The sequence below is a fragment of the Ursus arctos genome, unplaced genomic scaffold (genome assembly GCF_023065955.2).
Source record: "Ursus arctos isolate Adak ecotype North America unplaced genomic scaffold, UrsArc2.0 scaffold_6, whole genome shotgun sequence".
In the NCBI taxonomy this organism is placed as follows: domain Eukaryota; kingdom Metazoa; phylum Chordata; class Mammalia; order Carnivora; family Ursidae; genus Ursus; species Ursus arctos.
The window spans coordinates 32,556,167-32,574,768 of record NW_026623078.1 but is presented as its reverse complement, the minus strand read 5'-3'; the positions used below and the strand labels follow the sequence as shown (position 1 = coordinate 32,574,768).

At 39.1% G+C, this 18,602-nt stretch overlaps 1 protein-coding gene across 1 annotated transcript in view; it reads right to left on the bottom strand.

The window, feature by feature from the left end:
* Positions 1–18,602, bottom strand: part of ZFHX4 (zinc finger homeobox 4) — a 175,965-nt gene that overhangs the window by 137,659 nt on the left and 19,704 nt on the right. The window contains 2 exon segments of the mRNA XM_044382737.3: positions 13,978–14,480; positions 15,349–17,984. Coding sequence (XP_044238672.3) covers positions 13,978–14,480; positions 15,349–17,938 — 3,093 coding nt within the window. The 5' untranslated portion in view covers positions 17,939–17,984.

Genomic DNA, 18,602 nt, shown 5'->3' with positions numbered 1-18,602 from the left:
GACACAAAGGAGTAAACATTGATAAAATGTGTTATAGAAAGTACTAAAAATGTCTCTACAGACTTCTGGAATTCAGAAAGGGTGTTAACAGGGCAAAAACACAAGGGAAAATAAAGCATAGACAAAAAGCATTATATTTTTTCTTCTGAAGACTGGTGAGCTCCTTGAGGACAGGAATGAATCATATACCCTTTGTGTCTGCCTTACTCACCAATGGGGTGCAGCCCAGTGTGGGGTTTTTTAAATATTTTATCTATCTATCTATCTATCTATCTATCTATCTATCTATCTATCTATTTGATAGCGAGAGAGAGAGAGAGACAGAGAGACAGAGAGAACACAAGCAGGCGGAGTAGCAGGCAGAGGCAGAGGGAGAAGCAGGCTCCCGGCTGAGCAGGGAGTCAGATGTGGGGCTCGATCCCAGGACCCTGGGATCATGACCTGAGCCGGAGGCAGATGCTTAACTGACTGAGCCACCCAGGTGCCCCAGCCCAGTGTGTTTTTAACAAATGAGAACGAACCACTATTTGTGCATTACCAGAACATCAATCTAACAAAATGTCTTACAGTAAATTTAAGTTATCGTAAAATATTCCAATTTTTCATTCCCACAAATATAGAGAACTCAGTTCCAGGTATTTTTCAAAGAACGTCCTATGAACCAAATAAAGAGTTTACATTCTGACATTTAAAAAAAAGGACTTAACTATATACTGTTATCAGTGATTTTTCTAATTTGCTACCCCTCACTACACCTCCCAAAGTCTCTCAATCTCTATCTATCTCATAATTACCTCTTTTTCTCTCTTAGGGGATTCATATCCTTCTGAAAGATCGACAATCACAGTTACACTCTTATTTCCATCCCTTCTGCCACAAACAAGGCTTTCCTTTCCGGGTATCCTTCTCAGTGTAGGATCTTCATGTGACACTGGGTCCTATTTAAGTCTGTGGGTGCTGGAACCGGTCAAAATGAGTTAAAATCCTTACTCTGTTGGCACTCTCACCAGCTATGTCATGTTGGATAAATTAATTAAGCTTTCGTTGCTTTAGTTCCTCATCTTCAAGATCAGCATAATAATAGTACCGATCTAATAGCGTTGCTGTTTGATTTGGTGAGTTAATTTTTTTTTAACTTAGAAGATTATCTGCCACCTAATAAGTGCTCAGTAAATGTTAGTGTTAATTTCCTCCCTGAATTCATTGGCCAAAGTAGAGCAGAAGAGGCCTAAGTTCAGGAGATTGAAAAAAAAAATGTAATATTTAACGAATTAAAGGAAACGGAAGAAGGAGGTGACCAGGTACAAAATAAGAAGGGACTGGCAGTGAAGACAGAGCAGTTAACACAGCCATGGCCAGTGCAGCAATGCCACTCCTGGGTGCGTACCCAAGAGAAACAAAAACATATGTCCACAGAAAAACTTGTCCACAAATGTTCACAGCATCATTATTCCCAATAACCGAAAAGTGGAAACAACTCAAATGCCCGTCAACTGAAGAGAAGATAAATAAAATGCAGTTTATGCATACAATGGAAATTCCATAATAAAAAGCTAGGAAGGTGGGCGAGGGGATGGGGTCACTGGGTGATGGGCATTATGGAGGGCGCTTGATGTAATGAGCACTGGGTGTTATATGCAACTGATGAATCACTAAATTCTACCCCTGAAACTAATAATATGTGTATGTTAACAAAATTGAATTTAAATGAAAAATTAAAAATAAAATAAAAAGGTATGAATATAGATACACACTACGATATGGATGAATTTTGAAAATATTATGCTAAGTGAAAGAAGTCAGTCATAAAGTGCCACATATAGTATGTTTCCATTTATATGAAATGTCCAAAATTGGCAAATCTATATAGACAGAAAGGGCCGGGGGGGGGGGGCGGTGGATTAGTGGGGGGCGGACTAAGTTGGACAGTATTTCTTTCTGGAGTGTTGAAAATGTTCTAAAATTGATTATGGTGATGGTTGCATACTTCTGTGAATAGTCGAAGAAAAACCATTTCATTGTGGGCTGCCTGAGTGGCTCAGTCGGGGGAGCATGAAACTCTTGATCTTGGAGTTGTGAGTTTGAACCCCACATTGGACATAGAGATTATTTAAAAAATGAAACGAAAAATGAAACATTTCATTGTATAATTTAAATGGTTGAATTCCATGGACTATGAATTCTATATCAATTATATTCAATAAATATGAATTCTGTATCAATATATATGCAAATTTTTTAAAAGCAGCAAAGCAGAAGGCAATGGCCTCAACATTCATTGCGCTGTTCACATGGTAGATTTTGTGGCATATAACTTTAGCTCCTTCCCTTTCTATTTTGGAACTGAGTTCTTGAAACTTTAGTCACATTATCCTATATAATTTCATGCTTAATTACTGAGATTGTTGTCTTATTCCATCATTTTCCCACTGTGAACATCTTACATTTGATCGACTTAAGAAGATATTTGTTCTGGTTACCCAATTCCCCGAATTTCAAGGATCATTCTGAGTCTAAATATCTTATGGTATCTGTTGTAACTTTAATACAAAGAAAAGAATAGCACACTAATTAGGTAGGCATTAATTTGAGAACACCTTTGCTTTTAAAGATACTTTTTAAAAACATTTAGTGCTCGAGGCTTTGTGAAAAGATATCTGCTCCAATGGGGGACTAGGACCTGCCTTTTGTAAGGGGAAAAAAAGACTTAATGTGCTCCCACAATTAGTGAGGCCATTTACTTTTTGGAGAACCTATCACTTTTACCAAATCATATCCTGTTCCCTAAACCTTTGATTAGTCATGTGTACATACAGAACTGATTTCAGTGCTTGCTGACGAGTCTTGCACAACATCATCAAAGGTTTATTATCTCTAGAGACTGAGAACACTTACAACATGCGGGAAGAGATTTCTGCCATTTACTTTAAAACAGAGTAAGTGGGTATTAATGATTAACTCATGATCTTGATCAATTTTTTTAAAATAAGTCTTCATATACTGTATTCTTTCTATCTCTCTCTCACACACACACACATACATGCACACACACATGCATGTATGCATGCGATTTTTTCCAGGGTTTGAGTAAAATAAGTATAAGCAGGTGTCCCTGGATATGTACTGAAAACATTACTGGACTCCTGGCATTTTGCCTTTTCAATCACTCAACACATGAGACCTGAATATATCCACATTTTTTGTTTTTGTTTTTTTAAGATTTTATTTATTTACTTGAGAGGGAGAGAGAGAAGCAGACCCCCGCTGAGCAGAGAGTCCAACATGGGGCTCGATCCCAGGACTCTGGGATCACGACCTGAGCTGAAGGCAGACACTTAACCGACTGAGCGACCCAGGCGTCCCTATATCCACATTGTTCTACACCCATTGATAAAGAAATAAATTGTTCACTTTTTGGAAAAGTGTGTGTGTGTGTGTGTATATATATATATATATATATATATATATATAATCTACTTCTGTATCAATGGTTTCCAGTAAGTTATCAAGCCACCATAATTAAAGGGGTAGCCACAGTTCTACAAAAAGGAATAAAATGACCTAGTACCTGCCACAAAGACTTGTAAGTAAATATTATACTTGACGGTCTGACATATATCTAAAGAAATGTCTACAAAATTAGGCAATTAGGAACATGTTTTTGCATTTATGGGTTAAAGATGGTAATTCTATCTTCTGTGTTGAGAATGAACACTTTAGAAACTAAATAATTCTTCATAAAGTCCATCTTGGTTTTTCTTATTTTTAAGGAATTATGAAAACCAAGGACTGTATTTCTCTGAAAAAAAAAGTTATTTATGAATTCCCCTTGGGTCTATTTTTCAGGAACTTGGTTATGAGTTTGGTTATTTGGTTATTCTTCTCAGGGAATATTCATCATGGAAAAACTTGGTACAATTGTTTCATCCAAATATGTTTTTTTAATTACTTAATGTGCTAATAAAAATTATAATAAACAAAAAGTAATAATAACCCAGAACTTGCTTTTAGCCTAATTATTTCTCAAAGGACACTGAGGGGCCTCGGTTTAAAAAGTAGTGATAGTACCACATAGTAAATAGGAGACAATTTTCTCCCTTCTAAAGTACTGCATAATATAGATTCACCAAACAAACCAAATTCTAAAAGCTATATTCCGGTATTTGCATAATTCCTATTTTAGCACGTTAATTTTATTTTTTAAAACAACCCTATTTATTTGGTATGAAAATTAAGAATCCTCCTCCCCTTCCCCATGTCCGGTGTCACTTACTACTCAGTGGTAAGTGCTAATAGATGCTGAGTTTAAAGGAGATGCCTTGAAAACTGACTCTCTTTAAGCTGTGATGGCAATCAGACTTGCTACCGACTTCTTACAATTGAACAATGAATGATTTTAGGCCCTAAGGACATACGCTAGTGTTATTTTCAGGCTTGTCAAATGAATAGTTAGAAATATTTGAAGCCTTTGAAAGGTCCTACGCATTATAATTATCAGACTTTCCTGGCAGGCTCTACACACACCAGTTATAGTTACTTGGAACTTCCGTATTGCTAACAATTCTGTCATTTCCAAACTAAGACTATTCTTGCTTTTCAATAAAAGAACATTTCATTAATGAATGTGGTCAACTAGCAGCAACATCAACGACTGACACTTTTTTGCAGGAAGAGGTAGCCAGATTCAGGAAGGCGAGATTTTCCCCCAGCATCTCTTAAGTCATTGTGATTCTAACAAGATTCGGGGCTTTACATTGGAATCATTAACCAAATTTCAAGGAGGGAGAGGAAGGGAGTGCATTAGAAACATACGGTGGAAAGACAATTTCTGGAACCTTGTAACTAAAATGGATCAAAGTAAGAAGTGAAAGATAAAAGTAAAAAAAATAATAATTCAAAACAAGATTATTTTTTAAAACTAAGTAAGTAAGGAAGCAAGTGGCTAGGACTTCCTCCAGTAGTTATAAGGATGCCAGGAAAAGGGAATTGAGTTCTGGGCAGAGAGTAGACTGTGCTTTAGTTGTTCCTGTTTAGGAAGTTAAATGCTTAGGGAGGCACATTCCCTCTTTCAGGTCAGCAGGGTACCGTTTAGTACATTACTGCTAAAGTACCCTGGTGACCTGAATGAATTAATGCAGCTTCCAAAGGTGCTTAACTTGCAAGCACTGAGAGCTCAGGCACTAGAAGTGATAAATATTCTATTAGTTCTTTCCATGTAATATACCAAACATCCAAAAATGCCAGTAAAAGGAAGTTTCTTTAGAGTGAAAGAATTCCGTTGTGACAGGAGACATTCAGACAACGATTTTAACCAGCAGTTTCTCCTTCCGGCTTGTAGATGACCCAACAGGTGTTGAGTCCATCCTTCTAGTTGGCTATGTTCGGACTGGCCCACTCTTGTGTTACACTGCACTGCACTATCTTTAAGGGAATCTGCTAACTTGAAGGAATAAAAGTGGGCTCCAAAATGATTAAGCCCTAGATAAAATTGTTCAGTTTGCCTCTGGTGCTCTGGCCTTCCTTTTCCTTTCCCACTCTCCATCGTCCTATCCTCATGTGCAATGGAAAGTTTTCTCATTAGCAGAGCCTCATGATGTGGCCTAGAACTCCAGCACAGGCTCTTACTGTCTGTGAGGACTTGGGCAAAGCATTTTGCTCTGAAACTCAGTTTCCCATATGTCAAATGGGAATAGTAACATCTAACTGTTAGGAAGAGTAAAATGAGATAATGCAAATAAAAAGTCTAACTTCTTGTGATTGTTGTCAGCCTCTGTCCTCTTTTTAAGTGGATAAATGGATGTCAATTATCAATATGGTTTTACCCTTGACAGAACATCTGGCATACTTTTGGGATATTTTTGGTAAGATTTCTTCCCAATACCTCATAAGTCATATAAGACAATCGATTGCTAACTCTATTTATAAATGAGACTCTTCTTGACACAGGACACATAATCATGGATAAAAAAATCAATATTTTAAAACTTTAAAAGATTCCCTTCCAAACTTGAGTGAAGCGATACAGCTGGACTTATCAATAGCTCATTTCTTTCCATCTTCTGGTCTGCATTCCACTAATTTTATCAGCAGATAATCAGAGACAAAGAATTTTTCAACTTTAACCTTCCTCTACATTACTCTTTAATTATTGCCTAATGGGAAAATACAACCTTGACATTTATTCTGTAAGCGACAAGAAGAGAGAGATTCGTATTCTATGCTACTTAACATTTCCAGTGAAAGAAAGGCTTTAGGAAAATCTGAATCAATAAAGTCTTAAAAGTATGGCCCAATATACTTTTATATTGATGTGTACATATTTTATATAATATATGAAAGTATCATACTCAAAGCTACAAAAATACTTCTCCTTAAAGATGAGAAAACTAGAATATGAATATAAGATTATAAAACGAAGTGAAATAAAATGTTGCCACACGTAACTGTTATTATCTATGATAATAACAAACTCGTCCTCGTAGTAACTTATCTTGAAGCAGAACTCTGACAGCATTATAAACTGAATTCACAAAGATTCTTCAAGAGTCAAACTAAATTAGCATACTGATCCTATAAGGGGGTTGACTGAAGTTGTAATCTGACGTTTTGCATTCTTTATTAAGTGATTTTCTTCTTCATTTTCTAGGTAATACATCAGTAGCATCTTCCTCACGTGTGAAGAAACATAAATGCTCCAACTAATAGAAAAGCTCTGTACTGCCTTAAATTCCCACCATGACCCTTGCCTAAAACTGATCAATAAAGTCTTGCAATGCAAGAGAGCAATAAGAGGAAGTCAAGATAATCAAGTGACACTGTTCTACAACTACTGAGGACCCAAGAGAGCAGTCACACTCAGTCCCTTGACCAGCCATTGTCGGAAAAAAACAAAAACCAAACCAAACCATGGAAGCTTTTGATGGCTCGTATATGGGGTTCAAACCTTAATTTTATTACTATCCCTGCCACACTGGAAGAACAGAGTGAGTTCAGAAGCATCACCTTAGGGAAGATGGCATATATCCTACCACACTAATGGGACACAACCTCCATCAACAGAGACTATGAGCTGGCACATAGTAAGTGCTCAATCAATGCTTCTGTATCTATTAGAAGTAAAACTTGGGATATCGTTCAGGTATTCTGCAAACAAGACATCAGCCTTTGTGCCTGTATCAATCCTCACACTTCTCTGGGGTTATAGGATCTCTGAAGATGTTTCCTCGTGGGCTATAGGGGGCTGTGCGCCTCCAGTGTCACTCTTATTTGAAAAAATCGTATCGTCATAAGCTCTCCTGAAATACACTGATAATTTGGGAAAAGTGCCTTTTAAGGCTTGAATTATCTGAATAATGAACAAATCTCCACGTCTAATTGAACTCAGCCTGAGCATAGGCTCAGACTCAAAGCAAACTTGGGAAAGCATTTCCAGTAGAACTCAGGCAGGCCAGATGTTCTGGAAGCAGAACCACAGTCATTATGCACATGCCAGCTCCTCCTCACTGCACCCCGGGCCAAGACCCTTTCAGCAGCGCAGGGCCTGCTTAACATATGACTCTGGCTGCATTACTGCGTGGCATCCCAGCACCCATTTGAACATTTCAGCACTTTTAAACAAGCTCCACGGACAGGGACTATTAAATTGAAGCCAAAGCAGCACGCGGGAGAGCCCATTAATTATGAGGTAACACCTCTGTCTGCATTACCTAAATGACCTCGGGCGGCTGACACATAAGCGATTTACTACTTTTGGTTAAACCATACCTACACTTCACATGAGACAGAACGAACACAAGTTATACAAAAACCATCATATAAATCATAAAGTATGAGTTGACATGGCCCTAAACTGAAGTGAATAGTAGTGTCAAATTTTTTTACTGCGTTTCTGAGATGAGGGCCGGTATGATGTGCGTGGGGCCATGTGGGTTCGGAAGGAGATAAGTGAGGGAAGCTCTTAGGGTGGGGCTCTGCCCTCCCCATCCCGGACAAAATCATGACACCCCTCACACGTTCGAAAATTCATCCAGATTAAGCAGTTCCTTTAAAACAAAATGTACCCTGGGAAAGACCTGAAAGTCATTTACACCTTTGAATGCACTATTCTGCTTTTATGAAAAGGCTTCTTTCCCCTTAATTAAGGGGATGCTAGTTTTCTTTGGGGAATTAGATGGGTAATCTTGCAACAGGGAGCATTTCCATGAAGAGAAGATCCAGATGGGATAAAATAGTAAGGATTTCAGAGAAACAGAGAACAGCGTAATAGCGTGTGCCTGACATGATGGGAGATGGTAGCCCCGGTTAAGGAAAGACATGTTGAAAATAAAATAGGAGGGTTCCTTTGCACACTTGGCTTTCTTTAAATTTTGTCTGGGTTTGCGAACAATTTCACACACTAAAAATCACTTTATGTATTCTGACATGGATGTAGTAAGTTGCTACTGCCTGGTCTAAAGTAATCCTTTTGATGTGTAGTGATATATATTTTTTAAATTTGGATAGACAGATTTTTAGTCATTTTTTTTCCAGGGGAATACAAAGATGGTTCTCAGCTCACAATGTAATATATCACTTGCCATGGGATAGCAGTGAGAAAGTCCATATTTGAGCTGGAGTAGCCGTGCTGGAACACATGGCTGGGCTTCAGCAAATGTCAGCTTAAAAACAGAAGGAGACGTAGCAGGTAGAGCTGGCCAATTACACTGCGATCTGAAAACACCAGTGATTTATTAGTTGCTATTAGCTAACCAGCTCCTCTCCATTTGATCTGCGTATTTATTAGTTATAAGTATTATGCAAGCATGTATTATTGCTCGGCCACAGAAACTGTTTTTTTCAATCTCTGCTTTGTCTTTTTATATGAGAACACAATAGAATAATTTGAGCTGTGATTACTTTTTTAAAACGAAATCTCGCAACCGGAATTAAATTTCACAGTGCATTTCAACCTTGAAAGAAACATAAATCTGCAACTAATACAAAAAAGTGTAAAAATTTCCATATTCAGGTTAATGTTTGGCAACAGAAAAGAATAACTTTTGTTTATCTCTGAAAACAGCTTTCTTCATCTAAACAAATGACTGGAATAAGATTAAGAAAAACCTGTTTTGGTTTCTTAGATACACACACATATTCCAATTTCCTTTTGCACAATGAGTTTTATGCAAATGTGTACCACACAATCTCCTGACCTCTTTTACCATCACACCGGGACAATGACAGTTCAATAATTGAAACGGTACATATCTGGTATATTTGATTTTAAATTGCAAAGTTGGACTCAGGCCTATTGAAATGAAAATGCTTGTGATTCTTTGTTAATTCCAAACTGATCAGGTTATTACTTCCTACTAGTAAAAAAAAAAAAAAAGAAGAAAGAAAAAGAAAAAGAAAAAAAGGTAGGTGAAGCTAATTATTCCATTTTTTATTTCCTTGCCACCTTCTTTTCCCAACATGGCTCCTTGCATTCTCTTCTGTGACCCTCCCCCACACCTTGATTTTAGTTCTTAACCCGGATGCTTTCATCCATAACATGGATAATGAGAAAACTCCAAAAATGTTCCTTGGGGGAATGTTACACTAAAAGTTACCTAGGACTAAATCCCACGTGTGTTCTTTTGCTCACCATGGAGACAAGAGATTCATTCACTGCTCTCAGCCAATTTGAAATCCAAATATGAAAATAGCATTATGGAATTCAGACTATTCTGCTTCCCTACTAGCAGATGCAGAAAGAAAAAAGGCTGGTATAATTAAGCTTTTGACTTTGAACCAGCAAAGCTGTGAACACCTCACTTAAAAATACATACAATATTATAAGAGCAGCTGACATGCAGGTGTGGCAACAGGATTTGCAAGCCCTGCATAGGATGGGGGTAAACCAATCAGCTGGCTGGAAAAGTCTTGTCCCTTCTGTCTGAGCCAAGAATAAACTAAACTGTAAAACGGAAATATGGCCAAAGTCGTATGTGTTCTTCCGTTCGAATGTGTAGTGCTAAGTGGTTTTCATTATAACTTTTTTACTCAACTCTTTAGAAAAAGTTTGGGATCATTTAAGAGGGAGACCAATTGTAATGCATTTTTATCTTTTAAATGAGGGTTGGAAGTAACAGGGTTTCTTTAATACATATCTCAGGCTATTCACTTATTCATCCTACAAATATTGAGGATTTATTCTGTGACTATCAACTGCTGAGAATTTGTAGAGGACGCAAAGGTGTGAAATTAGAAGAATATAATCAAATCCAATAAAGTGGTTAGTGAAGGAACACGGCTTTTGCGTCCTATCTAGATCTGGATGTCCATGCAGATACACACGTGCACACTTTACCTTACGACACTGACTGTAGCTATCTACACACTCAGTATTTGTTAACCTCACTTTAAATATACTTTTATACATGGAAAGGGAAGATTAAGGGCAATCTGTAGTTTCATTTTATTGTTTTAATTTCCTAGACCAATTTTGCTTCATTGTTAAAATTTCTGAAGGAAAAATCAAAATTTAATAGTGTTTAGCGCTTCAGAAAATTTTGCTTGAAGAAGTGAGATTTTCTTAACAATAACAAAATTCCTCTTTAAAAAAATTCTAAGGAAAATAATACTGCCAAAAAAATGAATGCAGCTTTGTTTGTTTTTGCAGTCATCGTTAGCAATAGACATAAAGGTATTCTTTTTTTTGAGTCCATATGGGAAGATCATCAACACATTCTGCCTCTGGGTCCTTTGCCAAAATACCATAACCCGCAAGCCTTCTACCTTAAACATAAAAGGAAAGGTGTTGTTCTGGTCAAATAAAGAAATAATTTTTACTAGCATACGTCTAATGTTAAAGCTGCCTAAATCCTGCCAAATACATTAAAACAACATCTGTAAAACAGATTTTCATTAAATTGATCAGTTTAAAGTTAAGCAGCTAGGCAGATGATGCTTTTAAGCTAACCCTTAACCTTTAACCTTTAACCTCCTTAAACTGGAATAAGGACACACACTTCTTTTAGTAATACTGCTCCAGGTTGACAATGCAAGAGGTAAAGTGGTCTATTCAAATCGAACTGACACATAACCACATTTAGAGTGTTATGAATCAATATGTTGTCAATAACGAGGAAAGCTGTTTTCTCACAGCTCTGTATTTGTCTTATAACTGCTACTTGTCACTTTCCCTTAAAGTCTGAATAATTCACGATGCAAAATGATGTAAATTAAACTCCTAATGAAAATGAATTTTATATAGGAGATTATTGTCTAGTCATTAACTCAGAAACTATTTTAAGTCTAATTTTAATATTTCAGCCTATTACAAACCATCATTTTTTTTTTCAGGCCCAGGCCAATTTGTTAGGTTCTCATTTAAAAGCAATTAATGTTACTTATGAAGCAATTTCATTTTGCCAACACAAGCCAACCAAGCTTGGTAATATTCTCATTACTACACTTGAAAATCCTCTATCTCTGACTCAGACAGTTTCTGTAAATCAGTTTCGAAAAGGCATCCTCAACATACTGTTACTCTGGAGTATTTTTCTAGTTACTACTAGAAATAATGAATGCCCCTTGAAGGATAATACAAAATAATGTAGTTCGATTGTCCGATACCAAGTTTCAATAGCTCAAATATTTATCTCCTCAATCTTCTCTTAATTCAAGGTAAGTCTGTTCGAAGTATGTTTTTGTTCGTTGGCTGACCAGTTTTAGATGCTAGGCTACAAAGACACTTGAGTATTTAAGAGATGAGCAAATAAAGAAGAGTGGGGGACAAGTAAATTTTTATATGACTTTATAACATTTTTAAGGGAGAGTACATATATTCTTTGGTTCTGGGACCTAAAGCTCTGTCTGCTTCAAAATCCTCTTTATAGGGGCGCCTGGGTGGCTCAGTCATTAAGCCTCTGCCTTCGGCTCAGGGCGTGATCCTGGCGTTCTGGGATCGAGCCCCACATCGGGCTCCTCCGCTGGGAGCCTGCTTCTTCCTCTCTCACTCCCCCTGCTGTGTTCCCTCTCTCGCTGGCTGTCTCTATCTCTGTCAAATGAATAAATAAAATCTTTAAAAAAAAAAAACCCTCTTTATAAACAAGCTTTTATCTCATTTGGTTGTTACATTCGAAGGCAATATCCAACTCTCCCTGAAAAGAAACTTCAAGAGTAACTCTGACACTTAGCAAATCGTTCTGCAGATAGTGAGGGAGAGCAACTCATACTCAGGAAAGAATGAATAAACTTAATACACACACACACACACGTTTAAATAATCATCAAACAATTAGATTAAACAACTTTTCCTGAGAAAATAAACAGTAACACTCTACCTTTCTTCAGCTTCCCACATGAGATCAATAAAATAGAAAAATTTGTACATTTATATCTTCTATTCACAACATGTTAATTTAAAGTGTTAGAGGAGCTGCTTGAATATAAACACAGTTCATGAATATTCTATATAGCTCCCAGGGTCGAGATCTATTATTTATACAAACTTAATGTTTGTTTTTTTTCTCCTAGGTATTCTAAAAGTTTTAATAGGTCAGGTATCAACAGGAAAAAAAAGTTGACAATTGAATGGTAAAACCTATGAATTATAATACAATTAATCGTTTATATTATATTTTCAATAGCATCGACTTAGAAGCTTGCCATCTTACATTAGGGCTTGTACTCCCCTCAAACTGTGTAACCCAAATCTAATGCTTTTGTTATTGATCCACAGAGCACCCATGTCATAGGAACAATGTTACAGGTCCTCACGCCACATCTTTAGGTTTTTACACTCAGTACGTCAATCTAGAATTTGAACTTCAAGAAACAACCCAAACTAATTGTGCCAGCCCCAACCCAAATAAATAATTCGTGCACCTGCTCTCAAGATCCACAATCTGCCCTTTTTGCTGTGTGTTTACAGTTTGAAATAGTATTAGAAAAGCCATAGGTATTATAATCGCTGGTTGACTCCTGATAGTATAGTTATCACTGATTTCTAGTATAAATCAATAGATAACACTTGCAAAATGGATTTTGTAATCATATTTAGAGCTTGTTACAATGACTAATGGTTTGCAATATTTTCTGAATTTTAATATCCTCTAGACAAAAGAAGTTTCTAATAAGTTACCAAGTTATTCATCATAGAAATGAATCTGTTACATTTGTACAAGAACCAAGACAATCAAGACAATCTAGTAAACAAACTCACAAAATAAATTAACCAGTAATTAGGGTTTAGAAAAAGTCAAGACAAGTTGTGTAATAAATGGTGCTCACCAGTTGCACATATTCATTACATCTGCATAGTTTTTTCCAGCAAAGATAAAAGTATATTTGCCATTTAATGAACATTTTTATTTGCGCCACACCCAGTGGAGGGAATAAAAACATTACTAGCTGGGAAAGGTCATGCAAAATAACAACTGAGTTAAGTAGAAGACTTCCAACTGATGCTGAGGGAGAGTGTGTTTACTCAAAACTTACGGAAAAACAATGGAATACACACACACACACACACACACACACACACATCGTGTTTAGATTGTCCCTGTTTGACACCAAACAAAAGACGATGCATTCTTGAAGTAGAACTGATTTTGTGATCCGTTCCCTATAACCATTAACACTTAGCTAAGAGTGGTACTACGTTTGGGTTTTTTTTTTTTTTTTTTGATCAATCGATCAAAGGGGGATAACAATATTATTTTATCTGTGAAAATACTCAGGAAGGTTATTTTATTTCTGGGAAGCCAGTAAAGCGATCGATGTCACTGAGACAGGTATAAAAGGGACATAAGGCAGATCTTTTAAACAAACTCTCCAATTGCATGTATCTCAATACACGTTTAGTAATGTTAAGCAGAAACTGTGTACCTTGCCCTTCTATTTTTTTTTTTTTCTATTTCTTTTCTTAACTTGCAGATTTGTGCTCCAAGCTCTGAAACAGTTAATTCCCTTCTCTACTCTGTGCCAACGGAAATGGATGTCACTGCTTACCTTGTAGAGCTTCAGGGCCGCCTCATGCCTGTGATTGGTGGTATGCAAGCGTAATTTATCCACACTGTTGGTGTAGTAGTCACAGGCATTACATTTCAGGTGAACAGGGTTGCCAATGGCAATGCACTTCAGCCTCCACTCATTGCTTTTGCCCCCTTCTTTAATGTGAGCCACCAGTTGATATTTCTGCATATGTTTATCAGTCTTGCAGTGGAGCTGGAAGTTGGCTTTCAGCTGAGTGTTGTAGTTACAGAGCTTGCACTGGTAGATATCTCCAATTACAGCCCTCCATTCCTCTTCAGGGAGAGAGCGCTCACTGCTCACATGCACACTTAGGGCCTCCAGGCTGTCAGAGGTGAATTTGTTGCAAACAGCACACTGGAATAGCTTCAGCGCTGGGTCACTGATATAAGGTGACAGCTCTCCTGCAGTAAGGAGGGACAGGTCATCACCCATTAGCTGACCACTGGCAAGCCGGATTTCAGGCGGCAGCTCATTATTTACTACAGGAAAAAAAAATTAAAAGGAAAAATAGAGACTAGAAAACACAGCACACACAAAGGAATCTGTAAAATAAAGTCTTGACAAGGAATGTGCTTTCTCTAGAGCTTAAACTATAAAAAGCTGTAATAGGATTGAATCAGGATCAATTACAATCATCCCTTTCAACTTCTAAATTCCCTCATCAGATAGCTTTAATTACTCCTACTGGGCATGATGTCATTCTGAAATTTGTATTTTCGAGGGCAAGAAAGTTGATCAATACCATAACAAAACAGTCACGTGCTTGCAATTTAAGAGCCTAGATAAACTTCCATAAGCGCTAATTGTTATTTTGCAATTTGTCTAAAAGCTTGATGAGATTTGGCTAATACTGCCCGCGTGCCTGTAATCTACTGCCAAATACCTGGGATAAGGTAACGGTATTACTGTTAGTTTAATTGTCTTCAATCACAGACATTAAAATATTTTTCAAAATATTTAATTAAAAATCATGGTAGGCCCTTTTGAAGCTCAAGTTGGGTCTTTTAGGGAATAATGGCTGAGACTGACGCTACAAGCCTTGTAAGGTACAGCTAATGACTGTAGGGCAACTAATGCAAATTAGCATTTGTTAATCAACCTGCTGAATGAAGAGGGAGTTTGCTGACTCCTCTTATGCTGCCCTTCATCCCTTAACTCCTTCCTCTCTGGAGTTAATTCAGGTTTGAAGTAAGGCCCAAATGGTTTCATTATCCAGCTGAAAGACAAAGTCCCTTCTAGTAAACTGTCCCCAATTTGTTGGCACTCACCACTTTATCTGGGTGTATCACGCCAAATCAACATGTGATTAGAAACTAAGAGTAGCGCAGAAAAGCAGTAAATACTAACCGAGTCCTGGTGCCAAGGCGGCCGCTGTCGCCGGATCCAGCTGGAATGGATTGATCATCAGTTGTGGGTCGGCGGGGTTTTCCAGCTTCATTCCGGTCAGGCCTATGTTCTGGGCTAGGTAGTACTGGTAGAGCTCTGCCTCGGCCGGAGCAAGGCCCAAGTGCAAGTTATGCTGGATCTGCTTCATGTTCTGCTGCAAAAGCATCATATTATGCATGTGCTTTTCACTGGTCATATGAATTCGGAGGTTCCTTGCGACGTTGGTTTCATAATCACAAACCTCACACCGCCAGGTGGGTTTCTGCTTGGGTTTGGATGGAGAGGGTGTTCCGCAGCCACTGAGGCTGGTGTTGGGGGCTGGGGCAGAGTGGCCAAACACCTGCTCACCATTGCCATTTTGGAGATTCTGAACATTGTTCAGGTGCTTATCCGACTGCATATGAATACTGAGGTTGCCTTTGGTAGTGGTAGAGTAGTTACAAACCTCACAACGGAAGGGTTTATAGCCACACGTGTAACTCTCCCCCCGGGCAAGCCTGGGGTGAGGCTGTCCAGTCTTACAATACACACAAGAGCCGCCCGGCTCAGGGTGTTTCTCCTTCATATGGGCCTCCAGGGTCTGCTGATATTTGTAGTGCCAGTTACATTTGGGACATTTGAGGGTTTTGCATGAGTTCCTTGAGTGCATCATAGTCATATGACCACCAAGAGACCTCGAAGAGCCCAAAACCGTGTCACACTTTGGACACTCGATGCCGCTGCCTGGTGAGCCGTCTCCTCCGGGCCCTGGTGTGCCAGGAGTACTCGGGGTGAAGCCATGCTGGTGAGGAGTAGCTGAACTGTCTTCGTCTCCCCGGGCCGTCTCACTCGCGTGAGCAGCTGTGGCACTGTCTTTACTGGCACCTGCCTCCGCAAAGTCCTTGCCACCGATGCCGTAGTTATTAGCAACACCGCCGCTGGCCCTGACGGCAGCAGTCTGTTTTTTCTTCTCTGCGTCATCAGACACAGCCGCCGAGGAGGACGAGGTACCCTTTTCAATAAATTTTAGCACACTGGATGATAAAGGAGAAATGCTTTGGTTTAAGAGAGGGAAATCTTTGTTACCAATACTATCGGTGAGCTCGCCTAACGCTTCCTCGTCGTCAAGTTCATTGGAGTAGGCATCCTCTTCGTCCTCGTCTCCCGCTTCGGTGGGTTCGCTTTTGACAGGGCACTCCCCGTTGGGGTGTAAAACGTTGCTTTCTTTTGGCCTTTCACAGTTGTTCTCTTGGTCTTTGCTCTCTGACATCTTGCTAGACTCCGACGATGAGTGGCTGAGGGAGACAGAGGTAATTGGGGTGTTCACGACTAAACTAGACAGCCCCCCCAGATTCACTTCAGCCTTTGGCATTGGGGTGATCCCTAGCGGCTGCTCTGCCGGGCTTGAGGTGCTCGCACTCCCCTTCAAGAAGGCAAAGCCAGCCGGCAAAGAGTCACCATTTTCCACATGAAAAGCGCTCCATAAACCGCGGAAGGTTGGATCAGGTCCTATGAGGTTTGTAGTAGAAAAATGGGGATACACAGAAGTGGATTTTTTTGGTTCCAGAAAGCTTATAAGAGGTTCTTTGTCTTTGCCGATCCCCTGTATTATGGCGGAGACGCATTTGTTACCGAGGAGCTTCTGCTCCTCCTCATTGAGGGTCATCCGATGATCGTGCACAGCGTGGGTTACAAACGACCTGATATAACCGAAAGACAACTTGCACAAGAAACACATTAAAACAGGTTTCCTTTTCCCATCGCTCACACAACCATCGAATTTGGACAAGTCCACATTGTTGGGGACATCTTTGGACACACAGGAGTTTTTGGCTGAGCCATCACTGGTTAGATAGTCTTTCTCTCTCTTGTGTCGGAGATCATAGACACGGAAACTGTGCAACACAGGACCAACTCCTGCTAATGCTGAGGTATTTGGGAAAGCCTGATCGGCTGTAAATGGTTTCCCGAGGGATGAAGCGATATGAAAAGTGTTGATGATCTGTGGGTAGAACGACAGAGGTGCAGAAGCAGACTGATCACTCTTCTCTCCAGCAGATGCCAGGGAGTCCAGAAACATCGCTGTGGAGAAGAGTTTGCTATTTGCCCCAGTCTGTGCATTCTGCCCACTTTCTTTGGAGTCCTCAATTATATATGCTGACCCATCAGGCTGGTAAACTATCTCCCCTGTTAAATTTTCCACGTCACTGTCCTCTAACTCGCTGATTTCGCTCTCGTTGTCATCCTTCAAGACGGGAAGGCGGGCATTAGGGCAGTGGTGTTCCATGTATTTCTGTAAACTGGGAAAAGAAGTGGCACATTCGTTGCAGGGTATCTCCTTTGCTGAGGTAACCTGAGTGGCAGCTGCATTCTCAACGCTGAAACCCAGCAAGACTTCACTTTTGCGCTCATCCGTTTTCAGGTTGTCATCTGTGGAGCTGTTTTCCCTGTCAGGCTCCATCCCTGCAACTTTCTCTGGCACCTCATTATCAAGTTGTGTCGTTCCACATAGCTTTGATGTGCTCTGCCCATTTTCCTGCCTTGAGATAGGAGGGGAGTCACAGGTTTCCATGGCAATTGCTACATGGGGATCTCATTTCATCCAGCCTGTCAGGGACCTGGATAAAAAATAAGGTGAGAGGAGCCATTTTTATTAAATAATGACACAGCTCACTAATAGCCCATCACTAATTTACAGCTGCTGTAAACTTGACTATCTAAAAAGGTGAGGGGGAAAAACTTAAAACCAGCATACCTATCTATCACAGACAGACTTTGTATAAATGTAGCAAAATAATGTAGATAGCTATCACAGGCATGCCCAGACATCCAAGGTGTTTTTGAAATCGCTGTGAGCATTCATCATAAATCTAAAATTTGTATCGGTGATCCGTATGTTTTTCATTTCTGGTTGCTGAAAACATATGTAATGTACGTAAAGGCTTTAAAACCCCCTCTATAGCAATAGAAATGTAAATGGCTTTCATACATGACAGCAGAAATACAAGAACAACAAAAACACTTGTAATTTAAAAATTTACCTTTTACTTTATCAGGCAAGGACTAGAAGGAGGGGATGAGTGTGAGAGGGAGACCAACAATAAAGGAACCTTAAAATTAGAAATATTACAGTCACAGGCAGCACAGACCAAACTCTTCTCTGGTTTTCATTTTGCCAGTAAATCAGCTTACTACAAATCTTCCTTGTGCAAAAGCTCTCAGCAGGTATCTGGCTG